Genomic DNA, 18648 nt, shown 5'->3' with positions numbered 1-18648 from the left:
TCTGATTGGCAAGGGAGTATTAAGGCAGGACTGAGTTGAGAAACACTGCCATATATTACACTGAAAGAGTACGCTCTATGTTTTTTAATACGTTACAACTAATATACTAATCTTTTACACCATTGAAACTAACTGCTCAAGATGTTCTTTTTCAATTTGTGGTAATTGGGATGATTATGTTGCTATTGGGGATATAGGGGTTAGAATTTTGAGGGGTGAGAATAGGTTTAAATTTAAAGAAAAGATAAGAAGTTTTTGTCAATGCAAGTAGTACTTGTTTCTTGGATATGTGCCATTTGAATTGTATGAAATTACTAGTTTAAATCTTTTTACTAAAGATACAATGTGCATAACAGTACAAAATTACAAGTGAAGCAGAAATCCATAGAAACAGGAGGCACAACTCAGACATTGCAATGGCAATTTAACATTTAACCCCATTTTATACCCCTACTACAGTAACTAAACCTCAAACCCCCATCACTGACTAGAAATACCAAGGTTTTTTACTCTTATGGCACCCTAGCAAGTGAATGTATGAAATTACTTTTTGCCAATAAAAATACATTTCTCAGAGAGCTGACTTTTTAATATTTCTTTAACAAAAGGCTCAACAAAGTCCCTCATACTCAGCATTGAGGAAAATTAGAAATTGTAAGTGCTCTTCAAAGACTGGAATAGAAGACAGACATCTTGATTTAATGGAAAGCAGACAAATAGCTAATCTACAAAAGTGGAGAATGCATTAAATCTGTATAGACTTAATTTGCTAAATAAGCAAACAATCCATTAAGAGGTCTAAGCAAGCATTTTTCTCACATACACACACAACAAATATTTATTTTCTCAATAAGAGTATGTTAAGTGCTTGTTACATAGAAAGGGTCTAAACGTAGAAAACATGAACAAGTTCAAGCCACTTACGAATCTATAAACATAAGAACTGCCAAACTGGGACAGACCGTAGGTCCATCCAGCCCAGTATCCTGATTCCAATAGTGGCCAACCCAGGTCCCAAGTACCTAGCTAGATCCAAAGTAGTAAAACAGATTTTATGCTGTTTATCCTAAGAATAAGCAGTGGATTTTCCCCAAGCCATCTCAATAATGGCCTATGGACTTCTCTTTTAGCAAATGATCCAGCCTTTTTAAACCCTGCTAAGCTGATTTCACCAAATTCTCCGGCAATGAATTCCAGAGTTTAATTACACGTTGTATGAAGAAATTTTCTCCGGTTTGTTTTAAATCTACTACTTAGTAGCTTCATTGCATGCCCTCTAGTCCTAGTATTTTTGGAAAGAGTGAACATCTACCCTTTCCACTTCAATCAGTATTTAATAGATCTCTATCATATCACTCCTGAGCCATCTTTTCTCTGAGTTGAAGAGCCCTAGCTGCTTTAGCCTCTCCTCACAGGAAAGTCATCGCAAACCTTTTATCATTTTCATTACTCTTCTCTGTACCTTTTTAAAATTCCACTACATCTTTTTTGAAATATGGCAACCAGAACTGCACACAGTATTCAAGTTGCAGCCATACCATAGAGCGATACAAGGACATTATAACATTTTCATCTTTGCTTTCCATTTGTTTCCTGATAATCCCTAACATTCTATTTGCTTTCTTAGCTGCCGCACATTGAGCTAAAGGATTCAACGTATCCTCAACAATGACACCTACATCCTTTTCCTGGGCTGCAACTCCTAACATAGAACCCAGCATCATTTAGCTATACAGTTCGGGGTCCTCTTTCCCACATGCATCACTTTGTAGTTGCTCACATTAAACATCATCTGCCATTTTGATGCCCAGTCTTCCAATCTTACAAGGTCTTCTTGCAATTTTTCACAATCCTCTTATGATTTAACAACTTTGTATCATCAGCAAATTAATTATCTCACTAGTTATTCCCATTTCTAGATCATTGATAAATATCTAAAAAGCAGCAGTCCCAGCACAGTCCCCTGAAGAACCCCACTATTTACCCTTCTCCATTGAAAATATTAACCATTTAAACCCATTCTCTGTTTTCTGTCTTTCAACCAGTTCTTAATCCATAATAGGACATGACCTCCTATCCCGTGACTTTCTAATGTCCTCATAAGTCTTTCATGAGGTACTTTGTCAAATCCAAATACACAATATCAACTGGTTCACATTTATCCACATGTTCATTCGCCCCTTCAAAGAAATGCAGTAGATTGGTGAGGCAAATTTTCACTCGACTAAATCCATGTTGCAATTCTTTACATACTTTTAGACTGCCATAGATTTTGATGTCTGATTAAAGAGATGTACATGTACCTCCTTCACATAGTGATCAATACTTTCAGGACTAAATTTACTAAAAGGGAACCACATAATGTGTTCATTTTAGGCTATTCACATTTGAGATGTATATAAACCAGTACGTATACATTTATCTTGCATAAATGTCTTAAATTCCAATTTTACTAAGCCAGATTATTCCTAAGTGTATGCAAATAGAAGGGGCATGATATGGGTATGTTTTGAGCAGGACTAAAGGCATATCTAGGAGATACACATTTATGACCCATTTCAGAACAGAAATAAAAAAACCCAAATCTTCTAACATACTGATGACAGGATTTATATAGCTACCAAGCAGGTTTAGGTTTTGTCATACAGTACTGTTCTGACTGAGCAGATTTGCACTAGAGGGATTAGGGCAGGTTGTCCCCCCCTTAATCCCTTAGGCCCCAATGCTCAAAAGCCTTCTGTGGCAGTCTTACTGCCGTGGAAATCTCTCTTGTCGATGTTCAAAAGGGTTGTCTGTGGCTGCTACTGATCCTCATAGCCATCACCGAGAACCCTATGCAAAATGCATCACAAGGAGCTCATTAGTATTTAAATGAGCTCTCCTTGTTATGCACAAAAGGGAACGACCCCCCCCTCCTTTTTAGGGTTGTAATTTTCTAGCAGCTCGTAGCTTTGGCGACTCTGTTGTATGAGGCACACAACACACGCATAACTGCAGTGTCCATTAAAAAAAACATTTATAGGGCTGGCAAGGAGAGCAGGGGTTGCTGGTTCAGCTGTGAATGGCTTTTTTTTTAATGGGCGCAGTTGTGTGTGTGTTGTGGGCTTACACAACACACGCACAACAACTGCACAAGCCAGCAGGAGAAGCTGCGAATCAGCTAAGCCAGCAGCCACTGCTCTCCCCTCTGCTGTCTTGTTGATGGGCAAAGGGAAGGAGAATGGTAGCTGGAGGGGAGAAGGAGCTGTGCCTAGTGATTCCTCTACTGAGCAAGCACCAGGCACAGTTCCTCCTCCTTTTATTGGGGATGCTCCACACTAATAGCATGCATATAATTTTTATGCTATTGTGCTGAGCATTACCCAATGAAGAAAAATCACTAAAACCATGGTATTTTATTCTGTGGAGTCAGAGCTTTGAACATAAGGGTCCTAGTGACTTATCTCAAGATGTCAGATTGGCAAGGGATCTTGGTCTCTGTGACATCATCAGAAAAATACATGTTTATTTCTCCTGTATTTTAGAACAGATACTACATCTGCAGATTCAGTCCTGAAATGCTGGTGAAACTCAAGACATCCTTCTCAAGATTATCTCAATTCTGACTTCCACGACCTTTCTAAAATGGTGCAGCTTGTGTTATTTACTTCAGGTCCCATTAAGGACTAGCTGCTCAAATTCAGTTCTCAAATGTCACAGAGCAGTCTAGCTCCCAAGAATATTTATATTTTGCACACATTAGGTCAGAGAAAAAGGTCAATCTGGATATTTTAGTTTTCCATCTTTCATCCCTTGATAAACCAGGATTTGCATATATAATGTAATGCAGATTTTGTATATGTTGAAGGTAAAGGGGTGGGACCAACCAAAAATTAGGAACTGATCATCTTTTCCTGAGATAGATACACACAGATTCTGAGTTGTTGTTTTTTTATGTAGCATATTTAGATTTTTTTGATAGATACATCAGAATTTTATATTTCAAAAGGTATTAAAAAAGGTGCCATGCCTCCATGGCTTGTGAAGGTTTGGTGGCTAAATGGGAAAACTGTAGGTTTATTGGACATGGCTTTTCAGAAGCTAATTAAAGGTTGCTGTAGGAACAACAACATACAGTACATTTTAATGAGGCTCTGTATTTTTCCAAGGCAAGAATATCATGATCACCTTTCAAATAATGGTGAAGATCCCAAGTGTTTACAAAAACAAGTGGGTTTGAACATAAGCTTTCCCATACTGGATCAAACCAAGGGTTAGTCTAGTCCAGTATCCTGTTTCCAACAGAGGGGCATGTGTTTTGACAATGTAAGCAGATTTGTTGTTTTTGGTTTGCAATTCTTCAGTGATCTGTGATCGATTTCAGGTTTAAGGAAGGGAGAGCATTATTTCTATAGAAAGCTTTTTAGGCAAGAAATAAGTATTAACTAATTGGAGAATGAGTGAATCTCCCCTCTGCTACTCAGTGGAAGAATGAAATATATGAGCTTTTCACTTATGAAAAACAGGATGCTTTATGGGCTCTCCATACCATTGGAGGACCTTTGGGAGCAAATATTGCAATGAGCAAGAAGCCTGTTACTAAATACTGTATGTAGTTTGTAATGAGTCAAAGTAGTGAGAGGGATGGAATTTAAAGTATATGTAGATCTAGTTATAATTCCTCCCACCCAACGTGCAACTGCTTCGTTGTTAACTTTTATTAGTTCTCAAGTAAAATGGAATTAGGAGGAAGGAAGGGAAAATTGAGAAACTCTGCTGTTCAATTAGTTGGATGTACATGCATTTATAATGAGAGTGACCCTTTACATTGGTTACAATTTCTGCTGAAAAGCTCTAATCGAACTGTTAAAAAATGTAAATTAATAAACCAAAAATTAGAATGTACAACTAAATTACATATACAAAAAATATGAATATTTTTCTGCAGAAAATGCTTCTAATCCCTATATTTAGAGTGACTCAAGTCTGATAATTTAAGGTTTATGTGTCTCCTGGATCAGAAGCAATTAACAGTTTGTGGTTATAGTTTATTTCTTCTGGATATACCTTTGCAATATATAGGGCCTCATTTTCAAAGCCGCAGTAGCAATTCTCCTGCTGCAAATGCATCGAAGCCCATAGGACTGAATGGGCTTCGGTCCATTTGCTAGTGGGAGAATCTCAATCGTGGCTTTGTAAAAGGAGCCCATAATGTGTTATCACAAAATGTTAGTGTTACGCTCCCGGAAGTCTTACCCTGATTGTATGCAAGGCTCCAAGATATGCCTTATGTAATTCAATAATTTCTCAGAACTTTATTGCTGTAGCTACTTCTTGCCAGAATATTGTGAGCTAGGCATTATGGGCAATGTAGTCTTACACATAGTCCAGTCACTCCTGCTTACCTGTATAAGCTTCTCTACTAATGGTTTAAGACCCCCTCCTTCCCTCACTTAAGCTTGAATCCTTTGTCTCACTTCTGACTCTCCTTTACTTACTAGACTACCTGGTGCTAAGTTCTGTTCCTATTGGTCTCCGACTCTGCCCTTTCCTTGGCCTTGTGGGAACTCTTTGCCTGGAGAGCAAGGCACTGCCCTTCCTGTATCCATCTGCAGCACACATGGCTCCTCTTATTTTCTATCTTTTCACCTCTTTGGAGTTATCCAAACACATGCAGGGCATGTCAGCAACCCAGCTCTGGAACCTTCTATTCTGCTGGACTATTCTGCTTTCTTATTTCTCATACTCATCTACTAAAGCAACTAGAGGTCTGAGCCCAGTGGAACAAACCTCTGAGAAAGAAGTGCTAAATTTGAGTACCTTTATTATATTTGCTCAATAAAATATACTTCAGAAAAGATATAACGATCTCCTGCGTGTGTGTATCGGTATGCCAAAGGTTTAGCTTTCTGGTAGATTTAGCACACATCTGGAACAGCTTGCTAAATAAGACAGAAAAGTTAGTTTTAACAAGGTCTGACTTTCAACAGTTAGAATGCCAAAAATAATGTAATTCAGAAGCTTTAAGTAGCTAGGACTGTGGTGATCAGCCTAACTGGCTAAATATAAAACGTGCTACAGAAAAGCACAACTACAAATATATCCAAACCCTTACCGACACATTCACAGTCTGCTTCCTTTTTTTCAGTTTCTTTGGATCGATTTGCGCCACAACAACATCAGGGCATCTTGCTGCTTCAATCCTACAAATAAAGGAATACTTAAGGCTTCTAATGCTTTCTTGAGTTTCTTCTATGTTGTGGGTGAACCTAAAACTGCATTTTTCACATTGATTTTTATTGCAGGAAGTGAAACTGACAGAGATTCATTTTCATAGCACTTAGCTACACAAAGTACCATAAAAACTTGTGGTACTTTGTATGTCTATAAGTGCTTGGAAAATGAGCCTCAGTCACCTATTTAAACTGAAGTGTGATTTGATCTGCTGTTGATAGTTCTATATAGCTGATGCTAGAGAATAGTTCTATATATCTAATGCTAGTGCAACATGATTTTGATAATTATTAACTCCTAAAAATCTCAACATTCCATCTTTTGCTATTTCAATTTGACTTAAAATGACCATATTTATTCACTATTTCAAATTTTGCTCAAAGCATAATACAAAATGAACAAGACAGGCCCAATCACAATATGTAAAAAGACACAGACAAAAATAATTAAAACATTTAGACAAACAATCAATCTAAATTGCAGGAAAGAAAATACTTATAAAATGACTGTGACCGCATCGTCTCTATGAAAACAGTTGTAGCTAAGAACGCATAATGAATGCATAAAAAATGATAACTTACCAGTTGGCATCATAAGTCAAACAGAATACCATATATACTCGAATATAAGTCGATCTGAATATAAGTTGAGATCCCCTTTTCCCCCCAAAAAGAAGGAAAAATGGTTGACTTGAATATGTCGAGCGGCTTAATATTCAAGTGTCCTGCCCTGTCAGGCTCTGCACCCAGCCCCCTTCCTTCCTCCCCTGTCAGGATCTGCGCCCAGCACCCTTCCATCCTCCCCTCCCCTGTCAGGTTCTGCGCCCAGTATCCTTCCATCCTCCGCTCCCCTGTCAGGCTTTACACCCTGCACCTTTCCCTCTCTCCCCTATCAGGCATTGCACCAGCCCCCTTCCTTCCCCCCTCCCCTGCCAGGCATTGCACCAGCTCCCTTCCCCCCTCCCCTGTCAGGCTCTGCACCCAGCATCCTTCCTTCCTTTCCCTGTCAGACTCTGCACCCTCCCTCCCAGGCTCTGCCCCCGCCCGCCTCCCTCCCTGCCCCAGCCTCTTGGCGATCCGCGGTGGAGATGCAGCGGGCAGGAGCAAACTTTCCAAGTTCCTGCCCTACTGCTAACTGTCTGCCGCGAGTTCTTTTGGCCGCTGAGTGACACGAGCGCGATTTGGCACTGCTGCTCGGTACTGAAAGGCATCCTTACTGGCTCCGCAAATTCTCACGAGAATTCACGGGAGCCAGTAAGGATGCCTCTCAGTACTGAGCAGCAGCGCCAAATCGCGCTCCTGCTCGTGTCACTCAGTGGCTGAAGGATTTTTACCTCTACTAATCTTCTTTCTTCATCTTTGCCTCTTAAAAAGAGAGCCTCATCATATCATATCATATGGTTGTTCTTGTAAATCAACACTCTATTCCTGGACATGTGGGTTGTGAACCTATCCTCAACAGACAGGCTTATAGGGAGACAAATATTTATTCAGTTCCTCCCCTCTCATCTCAGCACCACCTTCCAGAGAATCAGTTTAAGGAGCAGGCTATCCAGGGGGCATACTGTAAGGCAGTCAACTCCCCTGGAAGCAGACTTCCCAAACATCTGCAATCTCCCGCAACCCAAGATGTCCCATGCAGGAAACACTGAAGCACTGTGGCAAATGCCACAAAAAAGAATGAAAAAAAAAATAATACAGATATTAAAGAAAAATAAACACGAGCAGAAAAGACATACTACCTCTGGTTTATAGGTTAAAATTGACTCTCTAGGAGGCGGTGCTGAGATAAGATGGAAGGAGCTGAAGATTCTGAATATTTATGTCTCCCTATAAGCCTGTCCGGCCAGGATAGGTTCACAACCCACTTGTCTAGGAATAGAGTGGGGTTGTACAAGAATAGTCCTTACTGCCATCTATTTACTAGGTGGTAAGGGCACCCGCACTAACTATATGTCAATTGGTTAGTACACAGCGATGTAGCTATGCTAATCGATTAGTGCAGGGCACACCTACTCTCCACCCTCAAACACCCCCCCAACAAAAAAAAAATATATATTTTTTAGTGGTGCGGATGCCTAAGTGTGTCCCATGGTTGGGCCCTTTTAACCCGTAGTGAGCATGCATTAGTGTTTACGCAGCTTACCGTAGTAAAAAGACCCCTTAGTTTTTAAATACCCAGTGACAATTTGGTCAGTTAAATACATAAAGCTTCCCATAAGGGATCTGAACATTACAAACAACAGGGATCATTATCATTTAGTCTAAAAATATGAAGGTTAACAAACCTTTATTTCCTCACATTCAACAGCGCTAGCATAAAACATAGGCCCCCTTTTATCAAGTCGCATTAGGGTTTTTTTTATCACCAGCTGCTAATGTAAAAACTCCAACGCTCATAGAATTCCTATGAGTGTCAGTTTTTACCACAGCAGCCCGCAATAAAAACCCTAATATGGCATGATAAAAGGGGGGCCATACACTATGGGCTCCTTTTACAAAGCCACAGCAGTTGCTGCGGTAATTGCTCCAATGCCCTTAGGGATTTAATATGTATCAGAGTGTATGCCACCAGCTTTTATCTATCATATAGAAACATGACAGCAGATAAAGGCCAAATGACCCATCCAGTCTGTCCTTCCACACCATCCACTATCTCTTCCCCCTAAGATTCCACAAGCCTGTCCCACTATCGAATTTAGAGTCTGATTTTCTAAGGCTTTCCCAATTCTGTGTCTGTGGGAAAAAGAGTAATCAATCAGGCTTTAGTGAACTACCCACAAAAATTCACACCATGTCTAATACATAGAATTTTATCGAAAACAAATTATTTAACTTAAAGAAGTTTACTGCATTGACTATTCAACTCATAGAAAAAGGCAGAAAAGGTTCAAAACCTCAATAAAATTAGTTAACAAATCCATCATTAAAGTAAGCCGATAAGTTTAAATAAAAACCAGATTTCCTCTTTTTAAGAAACTACCAGGACAAACTAAACAGGAAAACCGCATCCAGGAATATCTGTAGAAAAGAAAGTTGAAAAACAAGCAGAAAGCCGCGGTCCCCTCTCACATCAGGGAAGCCTGCGATCACACAAACGAGATTTCTGTAATGAGACCACTGCAGCGAACCTTTTTGCATAGTGACAAACAAAACATAGAGCCAAATTGGGATTTTTATATAGATCGAATCTGAGGAAATCGAACTTTTCTCATCTTTCGGAAGTAATAAGCCTGGCAGGTAACAGCTCTCTCAGCCTCAGAGCACCTCATTGGCCTATATCCGCTGCCCCCTACCCCCGAGAAAAACACGTACTGCACCCGTTTGAGATACTCCTGTGGGGTTCTGGGGGGCACGGAGGGATCATAATCATCGCCGATATCACAGTCCCCAACGGGCAACAACCGCGGCATCAGCTCTTCCACAGTAGACTCCATCCTGCGCGCCACACTCCTCACCACCGTGCCTGGGGGGTCAATCAAGCTCGTCAGCCAGTGACGTCCGAGGTTCGCTAGGAAAGCTACTCCTGATTGGTCAGCGCAAGCAGGTTTTTTGATTGGTCACTACATGCTCTTCACTGACTGGCCACCAGTTTAGCTCCCCGCCTACAGTTTCGTGATCTCGAGCCTGGTTGGTTGGGCTGACTTTCCCTCGCAATAGTCGGGGTTTGTATTTTTAGGTGGTTGTTCTGGACTTTAAAAGGGACCGTGATACTGACTACGCCACGCCCCTTTCTGAGAATGTTTTGCTGCAAGATGTGTAAGAAAATACGTTGGCATAGAATGTTTACGGGTATTTTGTTGTATTTTTCATTTTTTTTAACTTTCAAAATAAGGAAACGGGGTCTTTAAATATTTCACTTCGTAGTTAATCAAAAATTGTTACTTTTTCCGATTTATATTTCTGCGGGACACAATCAGTATGGGGGGGGGGGTTAAATGCCTATTAGCTACATACATTGGTGAAGTAGTGGGGGGACCACCTCTTCTCTCCCCCTTACCTGCTACTGAATATGAATTTGAGTAAATCTAGTTCTCTTGTACAGATCTTTAGCAGAACTATATGGAAGAATCATGATAAACATATCAATCAAATAAAATAAGGGGATGCAGGCATATTTATATGCAAACACCAAAGCCTAATACTTCTGCAGTTGGAGGGATATGTGTTTGGGGGGAGGGATAATGGAATGTAATTGGAGACTTGGATTGGGTTGTCTGAGTGGGGATTTAGTTTTGTATGAAGGGAGCATTGGATAATAGGGTCAGCGGAAGGCCTCAGATGGGGGGGGGGGAACGTTTCTGTGGGAAATGCTACTCCTTAACATTAGGCCTGGTGAGCCTATGGAGGCAGAAAAATGATGTTTTGCCGTTCTGCCGTTTTGTATCCTAATACCTCTTTTCCATCTACAAACAAAACTGCTATATTTAGGTAGGCCTTAGAAGGAAAATATGGGACAAGAGGAATAATGTGTGGTGTGAAGGGCAAAGTCACAGGATAGAGAAGCTACAAGCGTCATCTCGTAGGTGCCAGCTAAGTTGTCCTTGAGCACTACTATTGCAAAAACTCCAGTTACTGTAACTAGAAAGGGGTACTTTTTGTTGAGGGGATGCCAGAACCTACCTGTCTGTAGTTACTGATGATGTGAGGCAAAATTTAAGGCCAAAGCTCCTGTACCCAGTTAGCCCTATTATGTTACTTATCATTTGTGTTGGGGTTAGCCCACTCTCCTTTAGGCATTTTTCCTACGGTTTATTTCCTGCAAATAAAAACGGCACATGCATGCACACCCCAAAACAAGCAAACTCAACATCCTTTTCTCGCCCTCTTTCAGCCTTCTGCACCCCATCCATTAACAACTCCAAAATCCATACGTAAAGGTAATGTTAATATGAAAGGTGCAGTAGTTTACTATTTTGTTTTAAAAATAATCGTTAACTTTTTATGCACTCTGAAAAACTCGTGGTATTTCCAGTCACCCGCGTCCCCGCTGCTGCTCTCATTCCCCTCCTCCTTTTTCTTGAGCTCGCGCTCTCTGCCCTTTGACGTGGCACAGGCTGTAAAAAAAAAAAAAAAATCGGCCATGTTAGCTGCGACGTCACTGGCTGCGTAGCAGCGCGAGCGCCCGGTGGTGGCGTTAGGAGCAGCAGCAGCGGCTTTTTGCAGTGTGTCCATAGCAGGGGCAGGGTTCACTGCGCAGGCAGGTGAGGCGGGATCGTCCTGGCGTAAAGTTTCACGAAACAGTGGAAACCGGTTTGACTAGCTTAGCTAGAGATGTGACTGAGGCTGCGCCGCCTGCCAGCCTGATAGGTAGCTGGCTGAGCTCCGCTTCTCCCGGTGGGCTCGCCAATGGGCTGAACTTTGGCTCCCTACGTCGTGGCCGGAGCCGGTTTGACCTCCTCGTGACTGTTCTGTTTGCCGCGCTAGAAATGGATGTACTTTGCACGTTCACTCTGTTAGTATTTGTTCGAGGTGTAGTATAGTTGGCAAACCTCAATTTCGTGAAAAGTAGCGAGTTGATCAAAATGTTTAGGAACAGGTAGAGGGTCCGAGTAAAACGAGGCTCCTGTACTTTTGAGAGCTGTCATCCTTTCTTAGACCCAACAAAAGCTTATCCCTAGAGGTTCTGCTTAAAACTCGGGGGAAGGGGGAGTCTCCGGGTCCCTTGTTCAGGTTTTTGCTGTAACATGAATAAGACAGACTTTGTAGTCAAATTCAAAGTACTGTAACACATTTTATACTGTATAAGCTACTGTATTTTACTACTTCTGATTTGGGGGTAAAATTCTGTAGTAATGGGTTGATTGGGGAAGAGGACGGATTAAAGTAGAAAAAGGAATAAATAAAGGTTCCTAGCACAGAGATTATCACTGTGCAACAGAGGTTTTTGGGGCATAAATTGCAGTGGGTGTTCTATAGTGATTGGGGTCGCTGAATTTAAAACTGACCTTAATTTTTCTGTATGACCCTCTGATTTTTGGCAAAAGAGCATTATAATGCAAAAATTAACATTTTCGCTCTATTTTCTATTGCTTGGAGTAAATGTTATAACAGTCTCTGAAACATTAAAACAAGTTTGCCTCAAATTAGATTTTTAAGCTAAAGTATTAATTTTAATTATGTAATAATGTGCTATATAATTAAATTATTATGGGTGAGGAGGCGGAGCTGGAATTTGCAGTTCTCTGTAGGCCTATTGCATCATCAGCAATGCGCTGTATTGCATCATCAGTAATTTTCAAGCTTCATCAGCACAGTTGAGATTAGATCATCAATTTTGTATCAGAGTTTTGCTTCTTAGTTATCAAGTTGTTGTGTTTGAAGCGTTTTTGTTGTTTTGTTAGTATAATGTCAAGAAAGTGTGCAAACCACCATGACATCTGTGGGGAGTATACAGTTAAGTCTCAGAAGAGAAATATGACTCCACTCATTAGGAAAGCCTATGAACTCTATTTTGGCTGCAAAATTGGAGATCAAGATAAGGTTTGGGCACCTCACGTGTGCCAACAACCTAGGAGCATGGCTGAAAGGCATTTGTCCATCGATGCCATTTGCTGTTCCAATGGTTTGGAGGGAACAGAAGGACCACTGCACAGATTGTTATTTCTGCTTAACAAAAGTGTCTGGATTTTCTTTGAAAACAAAGAGTCAAATTCAGTATCCTAATCTTGAATCTGCAATACGACCTGTGCCACATAATGACAATCTTCCAATTCCGAAACCACCTGGAACTTATACATTGGATTTGGAAGAAGGCTCTGAAGCATATGCTGATGACTCTATGGAACTGGAATCCGAAAATGATCCTGAGTTCTTGATTTCAAGTTCAGGTGTGCCTCACTTAATAACTCAGGTAGTATTAAATGACCTATTCGAGATCTTACTTTATCTGAGACAAGTCGAACTCTTAGGCTCCAGGCTTTGTCAGTGGAATCTCTTGGCACCTGAGATCAACATCTCTGTATTCCGAAATCGTCACAAGACCCTCAAGGAACATTTCTCTATGACAGACTCATTGACATTTTGTCATGACGTAAATGGATTATTCCAAGCGTTTGATCAAAGTCATGATCCTAATGAATAGCGCTTGTTCATTGATGCGTCAAAGCTAAATCTGAAGGCAGTACTTTTGCATAACAGAAACATATATCCATCTATTCCTATTGGTCACGCTGTCCACATGAAGGAAATGTATAAAAATGTGCTGCTCCTCTTACATCATCACATTGTTACTTGGTCTGCAGTTGGGCTACACAAAGTACTGCTGTTTTAAATGTGAGTGGGATAGCCGAGACAGAGAATCCCATCATCATTAAAGACTGGCCACTTCATAATAATTTGGATCCTGCTGGAAGAAAAAATGTAATTCTTTAGCAACTCTCCAGACCGGCATAGGTTAATCTTACAAGCGGGTTATATGTCATCATGACCAGCTGGTGGAGACTGAGACAAAACTTTGGAATAGTACATATCTGGTGCCTTCTCCCTAATTACCTCAGTCTTCAGCAGATGTTGGTGAGCTGCACCCATCTCCCTTAGTAGGGCTGTTGGAATTTGTTTAGGGCTCTTTGTCCCCTTTTTGGTGCAGGATTAAGCTTGGGTAGACCCTGTTTGGGGGTCCGTCCGACCTCAGGGGTGTCAAACCCGGCAGGTTGTGTGCTGGGTCCCTCCCCCCTTTCCTCCACATTTTTTTTTTTTTAGAAGTACCTCAACAGTAAGCCTTACTCCCTGGTTGTTAAGGCATACTGTTTGGAGAGCCAAGTGGAGTCTGTTCTGTGAGAAAAAAAAATCCTGAGGTAGTGCTGGTTTGAAGGGTTGCTTTCCCTTTAAATTTAATGTAAATTACTGTATTTTTAATTAACAAACATTTTTCTTTTAGTTAGATTGCGTATGGAACAATGAGCACTTCTCAGGGGAAGAAGTGCTTAGTTTACTCTAGACACGAGGCACTTGCAGCTGGCCTGTGTAGATGCTGTGCAGGCTGGAGCGGTGGAGAAGCCTCGTCAGTAGTGGGTGCTGGTGGCCAGGGTTTCCCACAGAAAGTGCCTCGTGAACCGGAAGCTGACTGCGGGGAGGTCCGGTCTTCCCCAGCCACCCTCGGAGGGATTTCCTTAGCCATGAAGGTGAGGGGGAAAAGGATTCCTTTACCACCATAGCGGCTGGAGATTCCCTCACAGCTGTTTCTATAACAGTTGATGCCAGCTTGCTTGTTTTAGTGGTAGGAACAGTTCAGGCTTCCCAGCCATTACAGGCCCTGGAGAGGTTATTTTTAGCAGGAACTTTGCCATTTTTGCCTAGCAAACCCTCCATTTGCTCTGCCACCTCATGAGACCTTCCCCCTGTCTTGGAATAACAGAGGCAGGTTTCTGCTGGGTCCCCTGCATGGCCAGGGGGTTCCATGGGGCCGCCAGGGGGTTTTTCTCCTGATTTTATTTTTTGCTTTGTTCAGAGCTTATTTCCAGGCGGCCGGGGGTTTTGTGATTGGCCCGGGGGTCTCGGGGGGGGGGGGACATTCCTCCGCACCCTCTGCAGCTTTGCCCCCCCTACTCCTTTTACATCCCCTCCTCCTCCTCCTCCCTTGTCCAAGTGCCTGCGTGTGGCCTGGGACGAAGACTTGTGGTCTGAGTAGCGTGTGGATCTGGGTGAAGACCTGGACCCTTGGAGATCTCCAGGATCCTCTCGAGGGGACAGCCATTGGTAGCGGGGCTTTTCTGGCTAATGGCGAGGAGATGTCCATGGTGCGCCTTTTTTTCCAAAGAGATGAGTTCACAGATTTGATTCAACAGGTCTCCTCGGTATTACACTTTGAGGAGACGCCACCTGAGACCACACATGTGGGGGATCCTCTTCTTAAGAGGATCCATCCTGTGTCCCGCTCTTTTCCTATGCATCAGGATATTGTCCTGGCGCAATGGAATTCGCTGGAGGCACCTTTTCAGTTTTCACGCTCCATGGCTCATTTGTATCCCATCCTGGAGGGAGATAGGGCTACCTTGAAGTCGCCAGTTGTGGATGCAGTGGTCTCCGCTATTGCAAAACGGCATACTGTGCCCTTAGATGGCGGTTCTGCCTTATGTGATTCTGAGGAGCGGAAGTCAGAGACTCTCCTTAAACAGAATTTTGATGTCTCTGCCTTGGGGGACTAGGCAGCTATTTGTGGGGAGCTCGTGGCTCGGGCTGTGTTTCAGTGGGCCGAGCATGTTCTTGACCGTGAGTCTAATGATTCATCCTTGGTGGATCAAGAGGCAGCGAAGATTGAGATGGCGTCTTTTTTCCTCTCTGATGCCCTCTATGACTTGGTGCGGACCTCTGCCAAGTCTATGACTTTTGGGGTGGCTGTGCATCGTACCTTGTGGCTGTGTGCTTTGTCAGCAGTAGAGAGTTGTGTGGGGACAGAAATCCCACCCGTCCCCGTGAAGAATCCCCTCCGTCCCCGCTCGTCCCTATAAACTTCAGAAATAGTTATTTCATTTAATTATGCTACTGAATTAAAGGCTCTGGTAGAGACCCATTGATAAATAAGCAAAGACACTTTATTAATTTGGAAATATTAATTGGGAAGAATACCTACTTTGTAAACGGGTTTCTACCAGAGCCTCTAATGTAAATATAAAATAGAAATACTCAGCTGATGAGGACCCCCAAGCTTTCAGCTGAGGACTTCCTCTGCAGTTGGCCGGGGGTCCCTTTTACCAAGCTTGGCAGGTAGCATTAGCGTCTAAGTCGCAGATGCTGGCACCTCAGTTGGCTCATGGATGCTGCCAGTGACTGCTGCGCTTGGTGGAAGGGAGATCTGGCCGTCTCTAGAGAAAGTCCTCTGCTGGCGGTGCTTGGGGGATCCCTACCAGCCATAGCAAGGGTCAGCAAGTACTTCAACACTGTAGAAATAAAACCAGAAATGCATTTTCTTTTCTTTTGAACGCAATACAAAGACATCTGCTATATACATTTCCCAAAGCTAACATATTTTAGTCAATAAATTCCATTTTTTACCTTTGTTGTCTGGAGACTTATTTTTCCATCAAGTTGGTACCAGTTTCTTTTTTCCGTTTTCCTATCTTCTGTAAATTCTTCTGTTGCTGTCCATTGGTTCCTCCTACCATGGTCCAGCATTTATCCCTCTCTCATCCCCAGGACCATGTGCAGCATCTTTCGCCCCTGCCCACCAGCCCCATGCCCAACATTTCTCCTTCTATCATCCCTCTCCAGCACCATGCCATATCTCTCCCTCCATTCCCTTCACCGCTATGTCCAACATTCCTCTCTCTTGCATCCATTTCAATCTGTCCCACTGTTTCAAACTCCACTTGACAGCGGGCTCCTTCCTTCATTAATAATGATAATAATACAACTTAAAGGGGAGTCGTAGTAGCATTTCTTTATGACAAAAGGCTGTACAATTTTCCAAGCAGTGTCTGAGAGCCAAAGCCATGGAGAGTACAGCTCATTAGACTACAGCTCTGGCAGGTCCTAGGGGAGAAGCAAGCAGCAGTAATTCAAATATCTTTAAAAGCAGTGAAAACACAAGCAAGAGGAAAAGAGAAGAAGGCAAGGGAAAGCGGTTATAGAAAATAAAACAGAAACATTACAAGAACAGAAGGAGAGGGGGCTCTTTCTAAGCATTTTCTGCCCATGAACTCTGCTTTATGTTCAGAGAAGCAATGTTTGTGCTGAGTTCTCTGGAAATCCCATCCAGCCCCCAAATGCTGCTGGCACCAGGCAGAGGAAATTCCAGCCTGTTGCTTCTGGCAAGCAAAAGTCATGGATCAGTCCTCATCTTCCAGCATATTACCTACTCAGCAACTTTCTCCTCATCATCCAAATGGAGCTTTGAGAGGCAGCTTGAGCCATGAGGCTCGTCTTTTTTTCCTGCCTGCAGCAGCGCACTTATCCGACCGGAAGTCTTCCCTGACTTCAGAGATGACGTCTGATAGAAGGCTTCGCATCAGTCACGTGAGTGTGCAGTGCCCATTGCCCTACACGCTGCACGTAACTGACGCAAAGCCCTCCCTTCGATGTCAGCACTGACATCAGGGAAGATTTCCGGTTGGCTATGTGTGCTGCTGCAGGACAGGTAGGAAAAGAAGACAAACCTCGTGGCTTGAGTTGCATCCAACCCCGCGAGATACCCAAGACCACGAGGGAGGTTCCCAAGGAAACCCCGCGACCTGAGGGGGTGTCCCCACAGGATCCCCGCGACCCGAAGGGGGAACCCCGCGGGATTCCCATTGTCCCCGTTCCCATGCAGCTCTCTAGTTGGCAGATGCGGGATCCAAGACTAAACTCACAAAATTTCCCTTTCAGGGGTCTTTTTTGTTTGGAGATGATTTGGATAAGTTGATTCAGACTCTGATGGACTCTAAGGTGTCCCACCTCCTTGAGGACTGTGGCCACCCGGTGGTTAGAGGTGGCATTGCTAGGGGGCATCTGCGGGATTTTTGCAGATTTTGCCCTGGGCATGGGGCTGCTACCTTCCCAACTTCTGGGTTTTCCCGGGAGCATTTCTTTCAGCACATGCAGTCCTTTCGGGGAGCCCTTCGGGGGGCTGGGATTCCCCCTGCCAGTTCCCCAGCAGCCCGATCTGCCCAATGACTCCTTGCCGGTGCCCCCGCTGGTTCTGGTGGGTGCCCAGTTGCACGAGTTTTCTCACACGTGGACAGAGATCACGTCCAATCAGTGGGTCCTGGAGGTGATTCAGGACAGTTATGCTCTGGATTTTGCCCTTGCCCTGCCAGATCATTTTCGAGCTTCTCCTTGTCAGGCAGAGTGAAAAAGCAGGCTTTTTGCCAGACCTTTCAAAGATTGCTAGATCTCTGAGATGTGTTTACAGTGCCCCCTCAGGGGTCGGGCACTGGCAGGTACTCGATTTACTTTGTGGTACCCAAGAAAGATGGAACTTTTCAGCTCATCTTAGATTTGAAGGGGTCAACAGGGCTCTCAGAGTTCCGTCTTTTTGCATGGAGACACTGCGATCTGTGATTCTGGCAGTTCAGCCTGGGAAGTATCTAACCTCTCTCAACCTGACGGAGGCCTACTTGCATGTTCCAATCCGGGCCTTCCATCAGTGCTTCCTTTGTTTTGCAATCATGGGTCAGCACTATCAGTTCTGTGCGCTTTCTTTTCATCCACAGACGTTCACCAACGTTATGGTGGTTGTTGCGGTGGCCTTGCAGACAGAGGGCATTATCCCAGGGCAAGCTGGCAGTCTATTCTCACATATGGGTGACGTCATCAGCGGAGCCCGGATGTGGAAGCTTGCAAGCAGACTTGCTTGAAGAAACTAGAAGTTATGAGTCGACCGCACCACGCATGCGTGAGTGCCTTCCCGCCCAGCTTAGGGCACGTCTCCTCAGTTCTCAGTTTTCTGCGGAGCCGAGAAGTCCGTCTTTGACTCTCTGCGTTAACTTTGTTACTTCATGCCTTCTCTACACCGCGG

The 18648-nt window shown here is 43.2% G+C and overlaps 1 protein-coding gene across 1 annotated transcript in view; it reads right to left on the bottom strand.

The window, feature by feature from the left end:
* The window catches only part of GEMIN2 (gem nuclear organelle associated protein 2), a 55669-nt gene extending 45927 nt beyond the window's left edge, over positions 1-9742 (bottom strand). The window contains exons 1-2 of the mRNA XM_033950992.1: positions 9528-9742; positions 6095-6182 (exon numbers count right to left, since the gene is read on the bottom strand). Of these exons, the coding sequence (XP_033806883.1) occupies positions 6095-6182; positions 9528-9649 (210 nt within the window). The 5' untranslated portion in view covers positions 9650-9742. The remainder of the gene's footprint in view (positions 1-6094; positions 6183-9527) is intronic.
* Positions 9743-18648: the final 8906 nt, after the last annotated feature.

The sequence above is a fragment of the Geotrypetes seraphini genome, chromosome 7 (genome assembly GCF_902459505.1).
Source record: "Geotrypetes seraphini chromosome 7, aGeoSer1.1, whole genome shotgun sequence".
Taxonomy (NCBI): domain Eukaryota; kingdom Metazoa; phylum Chordata; class Amphibia; order Gymnophiona; family Dermophiidae; genus Geotrypetes; species Geotrypetes seraphini.
The sequence above is the reverse complement of the archived record's forward strand: the minus strand, read 5'-3'. Positions and strand labels throughout refer to the sequence as shown.